General features: G+C 43.2%; 1 protein-coding gene across 1 annotated transcript in view; it reads right to left on the bottom strand.

Moving 5' to 3' along the window:
• The window catches only part of TALDO1 (transaldolase 1), a 72,660-nt gene extending 59,007 nt beyond the window's left edge, over positions 1 to 13,653 (bottom strand). The window contains exon 1 of the mRNA XM_069223099.1: positions 13,441 to 13,653. Within this exon, the coding sequence (XP_069079200.1) occupies positions 13,441 to 13,534 (94 nt within the window). The 5' untranslated portion in view covers positions 13,535 to 13,653. The remainder of the gene's footprint in view (positions 1 to 13,440) is intronic.
• Between the last annotated feature and the right edge of the window lie 4,309 nt (positions 13,654 to 17,962).

Genomic DNA, 17,962 nt, shown 5'->3' with positions numbered 1-17,962 from the left:
GGGGCGGGGGGGTGGGGGGGAAAGGAATGAGGAAAAAAAAAAAAAAGTTTGATTTAGCCCCACAGTCACATTAAATTTAACAAAATAAAAAACAAAATGTTAACAGGATTAGTGATTTTCTGAAACGAAATTTTAAGTGGCACAAATATAAAAGATTGCCAACCCTTTGAAACCTGTTCAATAATTCTAAATGCTCTTATTTCAAAAACTACTGAACACATTTCAATCAAGCCAACGAAAGCTTGTTTTGAAAAAAACTTCCATTTTCATGATACATTTGGTGTAAATGTGTTCAGTGTTTTTTTTTTTTTTTTGCTGTTGGCACCATCAAAAAATTCCTATGGTAGCTACAATGGTAAAACACTTTCTACCCAGACATTACATGCCAAGCCACCAACTTCGAACTTTTCTTCTTCATGGATGTACATTAAATTTGGCATGACAGGCGAAGTGACTAAGCTTAGTCTGCCACATACACAGGGGTAAGGGGGGGGGGGGGGCGTGAGGTGGAGAAACTGGTGTTCAGTAAGATACAAAAAATTTATATATACACACAAACACACATGCATCCCCCCCCCCCCACCCCTCAAACACTTGAAATCTGAAAATTATAGCTACACACCATAACTTACTCTTCTATGGTTGGCTCTTCAGGCATCAGCTATTCTTCCTGGCAAAAAGTAGTACACAAGCATGGCAGGCAGCGTAAGTTATGATGTGCATTGGTCAAAGAACCACACCCAACCCCATGGGAGGACAATACCAGTCAGGCATAGTCTTTGGTTGTGCTCACCAGGGGTATTGCCACAGGGATCGGGCCTCTGGCTATGGTTATGCCTTGTGCACTGAACCCTTCATAAAAAACAGAACCAGCCCGCTTTTTGACCCTCCCCTTTCACTTTGACTCCCGGTCTGATCTGTACGAAAACAGGTTTGCTCTGGGCTTCTCTTGCTAACTGACTTGCTTTTACAAACGGCACCAAACAAACTGACCCAAAGCCATTAGAAAATAAGTTTTGTGAACCTTCCTCCCTTTAATTTTTCCTTACTGAATGTGCACGAAGCCTGAAATACCTACACTGATTGTAGCTTAGTTGTCGGTCATATTTCATGCAGATTCTTCAGTTATCAGCTATTAACAAATGAAAATGTCATCTCCTACCCTGGGGAAGCTCCTCCATAAGGGCGGAGAAGCATCTTTCCTGCCTGCCCCCCCCCACCCCCCCCCACTCAACAGCTAACACCTCAAACCCTACTGAACTGATTTGCACCAAACCATGACATGCACGGTCGCGGAGTATCATCCTGATTTCATGCCCACTTTGGTGTAAATCTATGCAATGGTTTTTCCATTTAACTGGGATTGGAAGAAAATAAAAATACATTAAAATGCTTTGACAGAATTTGCAGCTCATGTTGCCATTTGGGATGCTGCTCTATATCTGGCCAAGTTCCCTTTATGCTGCACATTCTAGGACTACGAATAGGCCACTGTATCTTGGTCAGTGCCCACGCACCAGTGTTTAATCTCCTTCTGGGATGTGTGCATAAGTGACCCTGTACTTCTAGTGATACTTATGCCTACCCACAACAACCAAACATTGAGCAGGATGATGCAGCGCAACCCTAGGCAGCTACATGAAGGGAGGAATTATAACAGGAGTCACAGCATGACCCAGGTCATGACTGCCGTTTTTCCTCAACGGCTTGGTTGTGCCTGGGCAAGCTTTGACAGGTGCATGCAGGCAGTTTTTTTTTTTGCACTAACCTCACTGGTGAGCTACAGTGAACAGGCTGGTGCTGCGACTAGGATTTGCTTGCACTGAGCTTTTGCTGCATGTGGACAAAAGAACCAGATTGCACAATCTTTGGATTTGAACAACTTCAAGCCCTGACTCCACATGTGCTGACCTTTGGCCAGGAAAGGGTAAACAAGCAACAGCAAAGGTAACAGGTCTGGCTTAAAAACTAAAGTTCCTTTTCAGTCAGATGGGTTTATGTACTCAATAAGTAATCATACACACACACACACACGTCACTCATGCATTCATCCACCAACTCATTCTTACATGCACCAACTCAAACAACCATAGTAAAAGCACACAAATTTAACAGTGTGCACAAAATAAATTAAGAGGAAAAAGCCTACTACCACCTAAACATGGCTGGCATATGGTTGCAATAACAAAAATACACAGCAGAGGGTGGCCATCTTGTAATGGTACAGTACACACTGCCTTGGTGTTTAAGTTCCATCAAGCATAAGGTTTTAGAACCAACGCGATAGCAATCTTGGAATGGTAAACTATGGTTTAACCCATTCCGTGACGATCACTTGCTTTAGAGGCTGTGCCTTAGTGCTACACTGCAGATTAAATGAGCAGCAAGCAAGAAGCCCATTGGCATTTCCAGGGGAAATTAAGTACCCTCGTTTCACAGCAGATGTCATGTGATCAGACTAATATAAGTCACAGGGCAAGAGAGCCAATGGCTGAGGTGGGTTGACACTACAGCATGATGCAATTTATGGAAACAGTGTAAATGTCATGTATATAGACCAGTGACAAGACTGCAGGCCCAAAAGCCCCTATATATCTGCATCAGTTATTGAATTTGTTTGTATTACAAGATACTGGCACACAACTAAGCTTTTCAGGTCTCCTGAAGAGATTCAAGCAAGATTTATTACAGAGCATATCTGCAAACCAGAGGCTATGCCATATGAGGTCATCAGCATCCAACTCTCTGCCCAAATAAAATGAAGCATGCAGACATGTATCTTGCTGCATATCAAATCACTGAAACAGTGCAGTAATCCACAAGGTAAGGCCTACTGGCATTAACATTTTTTTTTTAATTAAATAGATGTTGCCTACTATCTTTGTAGTAACTTCTCAAACTATTTATCCTAGGGCTCCTGAAATAACTTTATAAAATTAACCAATCAGACCTATAGCCTACATCATTGGCTTGGGTCCATAGCCAATAAAGACAACCTACTGTAGTGAGCACATCCTTTCTCACAAGAGGATGAACTACTGTTGGGGAAGGGGACGGGGGTGAGAACCTCAGAATGTCCACTGTATGTAGAGCAGACATGCATTCTGAGGGTGCTGACAGGGGGGCCCCTGCACTGCACACAACCTGGTCGTGTGCAAGTGCTTGGCCCCCAGCACTGCCTTTTGATGGTGGGTGCCCCACCGTGAAAAGGCAGGCAGAAAGGGAAGTAGTAATCAGCATGGCAGTGCCAAATTATGCACCACCGTGGCTGACGACAACTGACCAATGCCAACCTGTTGGGATCCCTGATCCCAGTGGAGAGGACGGTTTTCTGGCGGTCTGACTGCCAGGATCATATTCTGGTGGTCGTCTCTATTGTGCAAGGTCACTGTAAATCAATATTCTGGAACAAAGGATTGAGTAGGTTTTGCACACCTCTTGAGAACCAATTTCGATACTGTATTTCCTTTACACGGACTTAAAACTGAATACCAAAGGCACACTTAATGTAGCCATTGCTTGCTGTTTCCAAATATTAGCTATTTTATACATAGAATTGGGTTACACAACACCACCCTCGCAAAGCCCAACCTAATCTGCACAGTCACCACAAGTCAGCACTCTGCAATAAAAGAACTGAGCAAACAGGCTTCACAACTCTTGAGAAACAATATCCATATTGACACATTTCCTCCTCACTGAAAGAAGGGGGGGGGGGGGGGGGGAAATGACAAGAATCAAACTTCAAATTACATTACAGATCTCTTAGCGGAGGACCCTTTCAGAAGTAAGTGGCAACTGTTTAGGCGGTGCCTGAACATTTAAAAATAAAATAAAAGTAATTAGTGCAGAAAACTAATGCAGCTTGAAGGTTCACGGAAGACAATGTCATGCTTAACGACTAATGAAAGGCAAATTCAGAGAGGCTCCGCAACGTAGGACTTAATGTATGAAAAATGCATTTGATAAGTGGTCAAACTGCACAATTTACGGAATGCTTTGGTATTTTGTGAAACACAGTTTAGATAGGTCGAAATATCAACTTATAGCAAATCACATTCCAGATCTCTTTATATTATGGCGGTAGGTCACACATTACAAACCACAAGTCACTGATATGACAAAAACAGTGGTCTGCTGGGGTTCAGCAGACAGCCATCTGAATAATTATCTGCTCAAACTTCTCTTTAAGGTGTAAGCAGGGGTCTCATGGACCACTACCTACGCCTAAAAATGTCAACATTCACAAAGGGGAAGGGGTCAGTTGGCAACCCCTTCCATTTACAAATACGTCCCTCTGAAGTGTCAGTAACATCAATGCTTTGATACCATAATTGTGGTTGTAAAACATTGATGAATACCTTGAATTGCAACTTGATTTTGCGATTCAGTAACTTGTTACTGAAGTTGCAATCTGGGTATTGTACATACCAAAACCTATTTCGCTGTTGTACAGCCTCAGATTACGATTTGGAGCAGTTGCGACCACAAAATAAAACTTTGAATATAGTCCCCTAGTGATTGTGTGTAAACAGAGCAAGCAAATTAAGGCCTCACTTTTGTAGAACGTTAAGAAAGTTGCAAAGTTAAACACGCACTGGCAGTCACTATATCTATGGCAAGTAAGCAATGTTTTTTTTTAATTTTTTTAAAAAGGTTCCAGCTGCCCGTCAGGTCAGCACTGGTATTTAACCGCTTCTGTGCCACGGACGTAATGGTTACGTCCTGCGGCACAGTGCTCGTGTGCCCAGGACGCAACCATTACATCCTGGGCACAGAGCCCAGAGGGAGCGCTCCCTCTGTGTTCTTCCCTCCCACCCACCAAAGGCAGGGATGGAAGGCGAAGCCCTTCCAACTGACAGCCCCCTCTTACCCACCTCAGCACACGATCGGCTGCTAAAATGCCCACTAGACACCAGGGTTTTTTTTTTAAGAAATTGGCAAATTAGGCAAGGGTCGCTCCACAGGGGGGCATTTTTTTAAAGGCCTTTTCTGCCCCCCCCCCCCCCCCCCCCCCCAGGGCAGAAGCCTCTAGGCACCAGGGATTTTCTTTTTTTAAAGAGGTTGGTACCGACCACTTAAGCAAGGGCCGCTCCCCTTGAGGGCAAATTATATTTAGGCCATTTATGCCCCCTTTGGGGGCAGATAGGCCGATTTTTACTATGCCATCTACCCCCAAGGGGGGCAGAAACCACTAGACACCAGGGATCTTTATTTTTTGTGTCAGTTTCACGCAAGGGAAGCGACCCCTTAGGCAAGGGTCGCTCCCCTGGGCGGGGGGGGGGGGGGGGGGGGTAATTTTAGGCTATTTCTCCTCACCTTGGGGGCAGATCGGCCTATTTCTATTAGGCTGATCTACCCTTGGGGGGGAGGGGGCAAAAAACAGTTAGGCACCTGAGATTGGTGTGTATATGTGTGTTTTGTTTGGGGGGGGGGGGGCAGCCCCTTGGGCAAGGGTCACCCCCATGGGTGCACATTACTGTTGGCCAAATCTGCCCCCCTTTGGGGGGGCAGATTGGCTTGTTTTTGGAAGGCCCATCTGCCCCCAAGGGGGGCAGAAAGCCCACCAGAGACCAGGGAAGATTTTTTCTTCAAAATAAGAGGGTAGTGGTATGGTCATACCCCCACACCAAATAAATGGGACAAAGTTGTTCTGCCCACCAGTGGGCAGATGGGGCAATTACCTCTGATCCACACCATGGGGGGGCAGAAAGTCTACTAGATGCCAGGGAATTAAAAAAAAAAAAATAGTGGGGTGGTGGCTACCAATGGTATGGGCCTGGTTAACCCCTTCAGTTGGGGTGGGGGCATAACAGTCTTTCAGCTCTCCCCCCCACACTAAAACATCTTATCCCACGGCAAGCAAGAGGACATTTGATTATTTTGGGTTTTCGTTTTACATTTGGGCCATGAGAGCTTTGCTAACTCACAAAATAGTCCCCCTTGGAATGGGGAGGGCTGCACTTTTTTGACTTTGGGACGCTGCCATGTAGAAAAATCCACAAGACCTAGACACACATGAAAACTAAACATCTAGGTGATTCCAGGGTGGTGTGCCTCACAGGAACCCGCACCATTTTCTTACCCACAATGCTTTGCTGGAAATCACACATTTTTCCCCACATTTTTGTGATGGAACCTTCCGGAACCTGCAGAAATCCACAAAATCCCTACCACCCAGCATTGTCTCACCTATACTGATAAAAATTCTGCTGAACTTGACAGCCTAAAAATGTTTCTCAAACTGCCCTTTTGGACCTGCTTTGGTTCCCCCCTCAATTGTGACATGTTTTTGGCGCTTCCCTGTCACAAGCACTTGGCCCACCTACACAAGTGAGGTACCATTGTTATCGGGAGACTGGGGGGGGTCACTGGGTGGAAGGAAATTTGTGGCTCCTCAGATTCCAGAACTTTGTCGCCAAAATGTGAGGAAAAAGTGCATTTTTGGCCAAATTGTGAGGTTCGCAAAGGATTCTGGGTAACAGAACCTGTCAGAGCTCCACAAGTCATCCCATCTTGGATTCCCCAAGGTGTCTAGTTTTCAAAAACGCCCTAGGTTTGGTAGTTTTTCCTAGGTGCCGTCTGAGCTAGAGGCCAAAATCCACAGCTAGGCACTTTGCAAAAAACAGCTCTGTTTTCTTTCTGAAAATGTGATGTGTCTATTTTGTGTTTCCTGTCGCGGGCGCTAGGCCTACCCACACAAGTGAGGTACCATTTTTTTCGGGAGACCTGAGGGAACACAGAATAGCAAAGCAAGTGTTATTGCCCCTTGTCTCTCTACATTTTTTCCTTCCAAATATAAGACAGTGTGTAAAAAAAGACATCTATTTGAGAAATGCCCTGTAATTCACAAGCTAGTATGGGCACCCCGGAATTCAGAGATGTGCAAATAACCACTGCTTCTCAATACCTTATCTTATGCCCATTTTGGAAATACAAAGGTTTTCTTGATACCTACTTTTCACTTTTTATATTTCAGCAAATGAATTGCTGTATACCCGGTATAGAATAAAAACCCACTGCAAGGTGCAGCTCATTTATTGGCCCTGGGTAGAGTTCTTGATGAACCTACAAGCCCTATATATACACACCCGCAACCAGAAGAGTCCGGCTGACGTAACTGTATATTGCTTTCAAAAAAATCTGACATCGCAAGAAAAGTTAGAGTAAAATGTGGAGAAAAATGGCTGTTTTTCTCACCTCAATTTCAATATTTTTTTATTTCAGCTGTTATTTTCTGTAGGAAACACGTAGGATCTACACAAATGACCCCTTGCTGAACTCAGAATTTTGTCTACTTGTCAGAAATGTTTAGCTTTCTGGGATCCAGCATTGGTTTCACACCCATTTCGGTCACTAACCGGAAGGAGGCAGAAAGCACAAAACAAATACTAAAAATGGGGTATGTCCCAGTAAAATGACAACATTGTGTTGGAAAATGGGGTTTTGTGATTCAGTCTGCCTGTTCCTGAAAGCTGGTGATTTTAGCACCGCAAGTCTTTTGTGGATGCCATTTTCAGGGGGAAAACCATAAGCCTTCTTCTGCAGCCCTTTTTTCCAATTTGTTTGAAAATAAAAAATAAAAAATAAAAAATTGGGGTGGGTAGCTTATGTGGAGAAAAAGTTATGAGGGCCTAAGTGCGAACTGCCACAAATGGCCAAAAAAAAGGCTCTGCACAGGAGGGGGAAAGGCCTGGCAGCGAAGGGGTTAAAGCACACTTCTTATCAGGAGCAACCCAGCACCAATCACAATGCGAAACAGCCAATAGATGAAAGGGCTGACATACTGCCCCAGGATGTATGCCGTACTGGGCAGACAAAATTGGAATGCCAGTTGAACAAACCAGTGGATGGCTGGCACAAAAGACTATTTTTAAGAAAACTTGAGATTGGACAGACTATGATAACCCTCTATCAGTCAGACCAAAAAAAAAAAAAAAAAAAAAAAAAAAAAAAAAAAAAACACACCACACACACACCAAAAAACGTTTTTTTTTTTAAAATATATATATTCTGTGAATATTTTTAATGGCAATTTTGCATAAACCAACGGTGACAGACTACTCTTTATAAACAAAAAAAATGTTTCACCATTTCAAAACTTCACTGGAAAACTTAATCTCACATCTCTTAAAAGATGGCACCCAATTTCCTTCATATGTAATAGTTTCTACTAATAGACACCAACATCTAACCCCATTATCAAACAACCATTTTCAATGCAACAGGTCTCGCATTTGTTTGCGTTAGAACTAATAGTATCGAAAAAAAAAAAAAAAAAAAAAAGCAGCGCGATCACGCTATGTCAAAAATAAACAGTTATAGTAGTCCGGACTCAAAGCTGAAAACATCGAGCTTCATAGGTTTTTGGTACTTTACCGGTGCTGTGTAGGTGTTCATAACACCAGAAAAGGCATGACGTATGCATGCCTTTCACAAATGAAAGCAAGCGGATTTTAAAAGGAAAGCCCACGAACCAATATAAGTGACTGACCTGCATGGGCGTGGTTTCAAGCCCAAAGAGATTACAGAATGGACAGAGCACTTTGTGCTCACCCATAAAAATAAGACCATTCCCAATCTTCTATCGTTCATGAAGCTTGTGACAAAATTCAGCAACACTGATAAAGCTAAAAGATGCCACACAAGAGGACCATTATTTTGTAAAACAAGAGGAAATGCTGCAATATTAACAAAAAACAAACATCTGATTTAACCATAAAGCAATGTAAATTAACAGCTGCAGCATAATGTACAGGAAGAATTTCATAGGGTTACTGTAGAAGGAAAAGAAACTGATGCAACACTATACAACTAACTCGCCAGTAATAATGCAACGTTTAACCAAATTAGCACAATTTCAGTGGTCATGTTGACTGCACACTGTTGGGATTATTAGTCAGTCATTAAATCATCTAAAAGAAGGAAGTTCAAAGTCAAACAGGGCTGAGTAGATAACACATTGAGGTAGCAAAGCGTGAAAGCGTACTCATTCCTCCTAAGGGAGTCACGTAGGAGAAACCTAGGTGTTGGAAACTCATAGTATGTTGTAGCACAATTAAGTAAAATTACAGTAAAGTTAAACAAAATAAAAATCTGTTTTGCATTCTACTTTTAGTAGAAAATGCCTCCTCTTGTACATTTTTGGTGCAATGACATTTACAAGAGCATCATGAACAGCCACTCTCATTCTGTTCCTGGTAGGTTTTTACTGTGAATGGAGCATAATTATGCGAAGTAGCAGAAAGGCATATTTCAGGAATTTTGCATAACAAAAAACAAGAAATTGCCAAAATTACACAATGTAATTTGCGTGGAGAAAACTAACCAATTATTAAACCTCACACCACCTCATCTTAAATTTGACAACATGTTCAGAGAACAATTTGAAGGTCTGCGTGCACTGCTATGTACGTTTCCCCAAGTTCAGAAAACCACCAGGCTTGGGGAACCACAGGCAAAAAAAAAAAAAAAAAAAAAAAAAAAAGAGTTTTGTATTCTTGTATGGGATAGAAGCCCACACTTCAATTCTCGAATTGAAAATCAGTTTACCCTAAATCAGAGATTTGGATAGTCCAAATATACCATACAATGTAGATGCCTGGAAACCTTTGAAGTGTCAATGCTCTATGGATTGTACCAATTCGATTGGGCACACAGCCCATCCCTGATGGAACGAAGATAACAAACCTTAGATTTGGGTGACTTATGTAATTGTATGGAAACGTTACATGGACAAGATAAAGATCATTATACTTTTCTCCTGTTAGAATTTAGTTGGTGCGGGACCATTCTGAAGTCGTCTTTTGAAATACATAAAGAAAAGAATGGCACTTTAATATACACTGCAAACATGTTGAGCGAGTGGTATTTGCGTCCTTTTAGAAAAAAATAATAATAAATCTTCACATCAATTAATTTTAACAAATCTCATTTTCTGAGCACAGCTTAATCTTGAATGTATAGAAATGAGTTTTCAAGTCACGTACCTCGGCAACTACAGACCTCGATCATCATCTTTTGATATAATAAATGTAAATTGCAAATACATCTCGAAAGAAGTATGAAAGGAACGCAAGTCTGTACGACTAGTGGAAAGTGTCACATCAAAGGAATTTTCTATCTACAGTACTGAAGTGCCATCTGTCCTTTCATTAAACTTGGACAATATGCTTGCATTTTGCAGCCAACAGGTGAATCATCCTTTGCCAACTGAAGCACTGGGTACCTTTTCTTTATGTCGTAAGAGATGGTCATAATTTACTAGCAATAAGATACCTGCAAATTATTTTCAAGATGACAAGAAAGCCGCTGATCAAAAAACTGTGTGGAATAGCATGACACTGCTATGGTGTCGAGGTGGAAATGCAACAAGAAACCCCTTTGGGAATTAGTTCTACCCTCCATGAGCCATATATATATATATATACACACACACACTTTCCATTCAACATAGTACACATCCATTAGCCAACATTAAATGGTAGCATATATATATATATATATATACACACACACACACACACACACACACACACACTCACTTGAACATTTCGATTTACTAGTAGCAATCTATGTATAGAACTTATTCAGTAACAACTGCAAACATGAGTATATCCACCAATGTGGCAAGTTGCGAAAACTCAAGAGACCGATCATTGTCAACTCCAGGAGAAATATCTCCCATCTCCCCAGCTAGAGCCTGGGCTGCTGGTACAAGAGCTAGTTGCAAGTGTTGTCCGAGAAGTTTCTACAAAGTCTATAACTGGCTCCAGATGCATGAAAAAGTCTAAGCCAACTGTGTTCAACCCCTTTTTAGGGGAGAGCGCAAAGCGCTCCATCCCCCTGATGTAATCTCTCTCTGGGCTTCGAACCACGCCCATGTCACGTCAGTCCCTTACATTGGTTCATGGGTTTGCCTTTTAAAATCCGCTTGCTGTCATTTGTGAAAGGCATGCAAACATCAGGCCTTTTCCGGTGTTTAGCCCTCCTCGAGCGCACTGACCAACTACTGGAAACAAACGAGGCTTTGTTTTCTGTACAGTTTCTGGACTACTTTTTCTCTTTATTTAGCAGTGCAATCGAGCTCGTTTTTTCCCCCCCACCCTCCATTTAATGTGGCAAGAAAAGTCTACTTCGGAGTTTACAATGCTAATAGCTCTAACTTGGCAAAATGCGGGACCCGTTGCATTGCAAATGCTTGTTTCTGTTGCTCTAGCTGTTTGGGAGCACAGGTTATTATTATTAAACGTAATTTTATTGTTTCCATGCAACATAGGACAAAGCAGTAGCAGTAGAGACACTAAGCAAATTTTCAATCTTTCTACACTGTATAGGTAGAAGACGTTGGAGGGAAGCCTCATGCTCCTTACCGGGAGTACAGGTGTGCACATCTTATCAGGATACAGGTCTTACTGTTACCAACAGTAACAACAACAGTATGACCACAGCACACAGGATAGTATGATCCCAGTTCGTATTACACTTGTCCGTAATACGAACTGTGATCATACTATCCTGTGTGCCGTGGTCATACTGTTGTTACTATTGTGTACTTGATACACTTATTTGTGCCTATTAGGGTAGTTAGGCACCCGACCCATCGGGCACCAATGTTTCACTTTCACTGACTCTTTCTATTACAATTGTTGCTACTCCACGGAAGTGCGGCTGCTCTCACTCTTACTACTGTTACCAACAGTAAACAAACCCTCCAGAGCCATTCCTCTCCTCCTCCCCAGTGTCCTGCCATGCTCGAGTAGATAGCACCTTCTATTGTGCGGATCTTCGCCTGAGTGTGTGCGCACCCTTCCAAGGTCCCACCCTCAGTTTTAAGATAAATCAATTGCTGTCTTTCTCCTAGTCCCATACTGTGAGAAAAGAACTAGTGATTGTGCTGGCATCCGAATTTGCTGCTGGAGCTACTGGGCAATGTACAATGTGTTCCCATGCCCTTGCTTTTTCAATAATACCTGTTCTCTCTTCAGGTCGCGGAACTGTACTGCCCCCTCCAGTCCTGTCCACTTGATGAGCTCTTCACACCACGTACCTACTCTTGGACCCCCAGGGGTCTTTCCAGTGCATGGCGAGTTCCCTCTTTGCTAGAATCATTGCTAGGTCAATGAATTTATAAGTCGTTTTACGTTTGGCTGGACGCACGAATCCCCAAGCAGGCAAGTGATACGGGTGCAAGAGATTACTCGGTGAGAAAAAAAAAAAAGGGTAGCATATAATAATACCAAACCACCCACACTTAGGTTTTTTAAATTTCAGGTTTAAATCCGTACAACAAACCAGGGGTCATTGAGTGAAGTGACGATTCACAGATACAATTTCGGAGACAAACTGTCATCGAAGTCCTTATTCGTAATGAGCTCAGAGGTCTTCTGTAGTGTGTCGAGCAAGTGCCGTAAGTACAGCCCAGCACGTATGCTTTTTGATCTCAACGACAGGATAATTTCCTCCTGAAATGCTAGGTGGATCGGCATGTATGACAGATTAGGGAGACAAGAGTTTAACTTTAAAATCACTGAAACTAATCAACTCAAAATCTGTGAAATAATTGTGCCTTATCTGATAGTTCAGTATGCTCAGGGCAACAATAATCTCCACCTGAAAACCGAATTATTTGCCAAGACTCTCAGGTTTCGTCCTAAAAATTTGGCATAATGCCTACTGAGATGCAATACTCCACTTCTTACAACGGAGGCTGAACAAACGCATGTTATTAACCGAGATGAACGGACACCAAGTCTCTATTCCGTCACCTCCTTGCTCACAGACTGTATAAGAACTACTATCAACAGTTAGTGATAAAAAAAAAAAACTCCTTTAACTAGATGATGCCTGTGCTACAAGCGAAAAAAAAAAAAATCTGACAAAGCTGAAAAATAGAAAAAACGAAACCTCAAATCATAAAATATGGCCAGCAGTAACGAGACGTCTGCGACGGCCCACGTGGGAAGGGCTCGAAGAGAGAACTGCTGAGAGATATATATATAGTAATAATAATAATAATAAGTAATTTGAAACACCACACATCTGTCCTTCTTACAACCTACATCTCTTGCCCGTTCTGTCCGAGCTACGCCACCAATTTCCCAGCAGGCGGCGAGTGAAGTACAAAATCAGAGGCTCCATTTGAACTATATAATAAGAGGGAGGCGTGCTAGACGATCAGTAGTTAAAAAAATATTACTTAATTCTGAAAAGTCTGAGGCCAGCAGTTCATGCTATCTCCCACGTGGGCAACTTGAACCCAAAGGAAGAGGCCTGATGGAAATTGCTGCCATTTCCTTATGTATTCACTAGAACGCTGCTTCGAAAAAGTACAGTCTTCGTCTCCAGAGATGGGCACTCTGCAAAAATAGATAGCAGCCTCGCTGATATAAAGATCGACATAGAAAGACCCAAACTGTGCCCCTTTCAAACAATGCTCACCGTTGAAGTCACCAGTGTCAGCAACCACCACAGTGTACTTCTTCAACTGATCGAGCGCAGACTCTGCCATCTTCTGACGTTTCCCGGTGGACATGACAAGTTGAGGGGTCCGCGAGACTATAAATACCCGACGTGACAGACGCAAAGACACCTCGCGGAAGAGCGACGTTCGATACTCACGCGTGCGTCAGGACAGATCAGGCACTGCTTTTGCTGCGCGTCCCCGCATGTGCAAGGTGGGGCCAAGTCCTGGGCGGTAGCCATATCAGGATCAGGCTATTTCGTCATTCTGGAGTGGGCAGGGCCAAGCAAAGTCACTTGTTCAAGCATGCTTCGCGAGTTCACTGTGTTTTGCACGGACGCAGGGATAGCACGTCTTTTTGGTTTTCGTTTGTAGGTTAAATTACAATTTTTAAAAGGTAAATGTGGCCCAGCGGCGCCGACTTTTTAAAAATGGATCGAGCCTTGGCGTGTTCCCAATATCTTCTGATCCTACAAAGTCGTTTTTCTGTGCTAAAAAAAAACAAACTCAGATTGTGTCTGTTAATTTAGTACACATGTAAAGCCATATAGTGCCTTTGGGATGACTAAGGTCGGGCCATATAAAACTGCATACAAAAAAAATATGGGCCACTGTAGGAAGTGAAGAGATTGTCTTCCAATAAAATCTTCAGACGAAAGTGAAGTTTTAAACGTCACCTTTAATGAAAAACTTTGTGCGTTTTTTTAATTAAAACCCAATCATTCACATTGATCTGTACGTCATTCACTCATTTCCGTGAATCATAATCACGTTTTTGCACCATCTGTTTTCCACCAACTCGCTGTCTCAACTCATTCAGATCCACATTCGCATTTTTTTACGAAAGGGAGTCATCCACCTAGGGGACAACTGAGATCTGGATTCCCTACCTCTGAGCAAAGTTAAAGGAGAAAAGCCAGTAGTAGAATGTGAAGTGTTTAAGTATGCCCATATTTTCTCATTCAAAAACTCCATTACATTGCAATTAGTCGCTATAGCTGTTTGGATACCTTCTTTAAGAATGCGGTTAGCTCTTTCCACCAGTCCATTGGAAGCTGGACTATACAAAAAGACACGTGAGTGTCTGATGTCAAACTTGGTCATAAAATTCTCTATTTTGGAAGAAGTAAATTGTACCCCATTGTCAGTAACAATGACAGATGGAGGACCCTCCATATAGAAAAGATGCGATAAAAATGTTATGACTGATTCTGTATCAGCATATTCGACAAAGGTGTAATAAATCCACTTTGAAAAATAGTCTATAGCAACTATCAAGTGACTCATGTTTTTAGGTAGCGTGTGAAAGGGTCTAGAGAAATCGATTGCAATACTTTCCCAAGCCATTTCCGGAAAAGGAATAGTGTATAAGGGTTTAGTGTGACATATCCAATGCTTGTCAGACACCACGCATGAAGAGCACTGACCCACAAAATCAGACACTTGTTTATCAAGACCTGGCCACCAGTACTTCTCCTTAAGTCCTCTGCAAGTGGCTGATATACCCAGATGACCTTCGTGTGCAGCTTTTATCAAAAGAGGTCTCAGCTCACAAGGAGGAATGCAAACTGAGCCCCTCCTGTTCGGAGAATAAGCCTTCCGAAGTAGAAACCATGTCTAAAGCTCCAACTACACATTCTGTGTCATCATCTAGATTGGGACAAAGGTAAAAGCAAACGGGAAAGACAATCTGCCCTAACATTTTTCCCACCGGGAAGATACTTCACATCCAGATTGTATTCTTGTAATTTGGAAAGTAACCTTACTAATCTGGAAGATGCTTTTCCTAGACCATTTCCATCCATGAGGTATGCAATGGGCTTGTGATCAGTGTAAAGAACACAACTCATGCCCCAAATATAAGTTTTGAATTTATGGACTGCCCAAACACAGGCCAACGCCTCTCTCTCGATTGTACTATAATTGCTTTCCGCTTCTGAAAGAGATCTAGACGCAAAAGCAATAGTATGTTCTTGGTTACCAACCCATTGTCCAAACACTGCACCTAGACCTTTAAGACTATCATCCACAGTAATAAAGGATTTAGCAGTAGGTATAAAGGATTTCAAGGCAGGAGCCGATAACACAATTTTTTTAATGGCAGCAAATGCCTGGAGTGCTTGTTCACCTCAATCAAATTTGCTACCTTTCTTCAGTAAAAATCTGAGTGGCTGTACTATCATGGCATATCCTTCGACAAACCTTGAATAGTATTCACACAAACCTAGGAAAGAGCGAAGCTCATCCTTGGTGGTGGGACAGGGCGCATTAGTGATTGCCTCCAAGTTCCCTTGTTTGGGCTTGATTCCTTCTTCAGAAATGGTGTGACCCAAATGTTCCACACTCTTTACAAGGAATTTACACGTCTCAGTTTTAATGGTCATGCCACAATCTCTGAGGATAGAGCGATACGTCACATCTGCCAGAATAGTGATAGGTGAGCTAGAGTCAGCTATGATGGCTATTTCTATTGAGTCAAATTTTGCCTGACAAACAGGTCCTTTGACTTTCTTGACAGTGGGAATATCTATCGTTAACACAACGTTGGACAATTTAGACATGCAGGGGGTCATTCCGACCCCGGCGGTCAAGGACCGCCGGGGCCAGGGTTGGCGGGAGCACCGCCAACAGGCTGGCGGTGCCCCGCAGGGCATTCTGACCGCGGCGGTTTGGCCGCGGTCAGAACAGGGAAACCGGCGGTGTCCCGCCGGTTTTCCGATGCCCTGAGGAATCCCCCATGGCGGCGCAGCTTGCTGCGCCGCCATGGGGGATTCCGACCCCCTCACCGCCATCCTGTTCCTGGCGGTTCCGACTGCCAGGAACAGGATGGCGGTGAGGGGTGTCGTGGGGCCCCTGGGGGCCCCTGCAGTGCCCATGCCAATGGCATGGGCACTGCAGGGGCCCCCGTAAGCGGGCCCCACATAGAATTTCAGTGTCTGCATTGCAGACACTGAAATTCGCGACGGGTGCAACTGCACCCGTCGCACCCTTCCCACTACGCCGGCTCCATTCGGAGCCGGCGTCCTCGTGGGAAGGGGTTTCCCGCTGGGCTGGCGGGCGGCCTTCTGGCGGTCGCCCGCCAGCCCAGCGGGAAACACAGATTGGCCGCCGCGGTCTTTTGACCGCGGTGCGGTCATTCGGCGGTTCCCGCCAGGCGGGCGGCTCCCGCCGCCCGCCGGGGTCTGAATGACCCCCGCAGTCCTTCACCATACAGTCTTTGTCTGCCTGCTCATCTTGAGTATAAACATTATTCACTTTCATTCACATATTGCTGTTGAAAGGTTTGTGTGTTCGGTTGGACTGTTTGCAAACTATTTGAAAATGACCAATCTTTAGACACCTTAAACATTTCTTGCCTAATGCTGGACAGACTTGACTATTACCAATATGATTGCGTGAACCACAGCGAAAACATGAAGGGAAGTTTCTATTTAGTTTCATACTTTTTTCATTGATGTAACAGACTTCAGAATCTTCAGTCACCTGGTTTACGCTAGCATGCTCAGACTGTCCACATACCACCTTGGATGTGACGATAGACCTCTCAACTGCTTTAGCTATGTCAACTGTTTCCTCCAGTGAAGGGTTGCGACAAGCCAACTAGCGTTCCTGAATTTTTTTAGAATAGCATTGGAATACAAATTGGTCTCTAATATGCACATCTACGTTGCCACCAAAATCACACCGAGAAGCAAGCACACGTAAATTAGCCACATATTCATCCACAGACTCATCCATGGCTTGCTTACACATCGCAAAGTTGAATCTCTCAAGCAATACATTGGATTCATCTGAGAATTGTTTCTTAATTCTTTCCTTGCCTTCAATATATACATTCCATACTGTGTTATTGCCACTACTGCCAATAGGTGGAGGAATGATGGGTAAGTTATCAAAGACACGTTGCCCTGCAACCCCAAGGTGATTGAAGAGTAGCGCTAATTTCCTTGTGGGAGAAAAGTCGTTAGCATTAATTGCAACTAAATAATTTTCAAAAATTCGTATCCCTCACTCCACTTAATGTCTGGTTTACCACCCCTAGGTAAAAAGGGGGGTGGTTGAACAACTAGATGACTGGAAGCCATGATAGACTTGCAAGCACCTCACTTATTACTTAGATACTGTACAAATGATATTATAAAGTTGAAGGTCCAGTATAACAAGTTAGATAACACAGTGGTTTCAGTTGAAGTCTAAGCTGATAACTAGTGCGTCGACAGCAGATGAAACGTAGGAACCAAAGGTAACTGAAGCTGCAAACTCCTGAAATGTACATACAAAAAAAAAAATATATATATATATATATTTTTTTTAAAAACTTACTAGAGGCAATAGTCCTAACAATCCAAGTAATCACAGTTTAAACCGCTTGATTCGCACGCGGCTACAAGACGAGAAAACAAGAGTCGGGTTTCCTTAAACAGTGGCATCCGTACCGCATCTGTATCCAAGCAACGAAAGACGCGTATAAGCGTACACGCGTACGCTCATTAACCTGGC

This window comes from Pleurodeles waltl, chromosome 3_1 (genome assembly GCF_031143425.1).
Source record: "Pleurodeles waltl isolate 20211129_DDA chromosome 3_1, aPleWal1.hap1.20221129, whole genome shotgun sequence".
In the NCBI taxonomy this organism is placed as follows: Eukaryota; Metazoa; Chordata; class Amphibia; order Caudata; family Salamandridae; genus Pleurodeles; species Pleurodeles waltl.
This window is presented reverse-complemented; position numbering and strand designations above follow the sequence as displayed.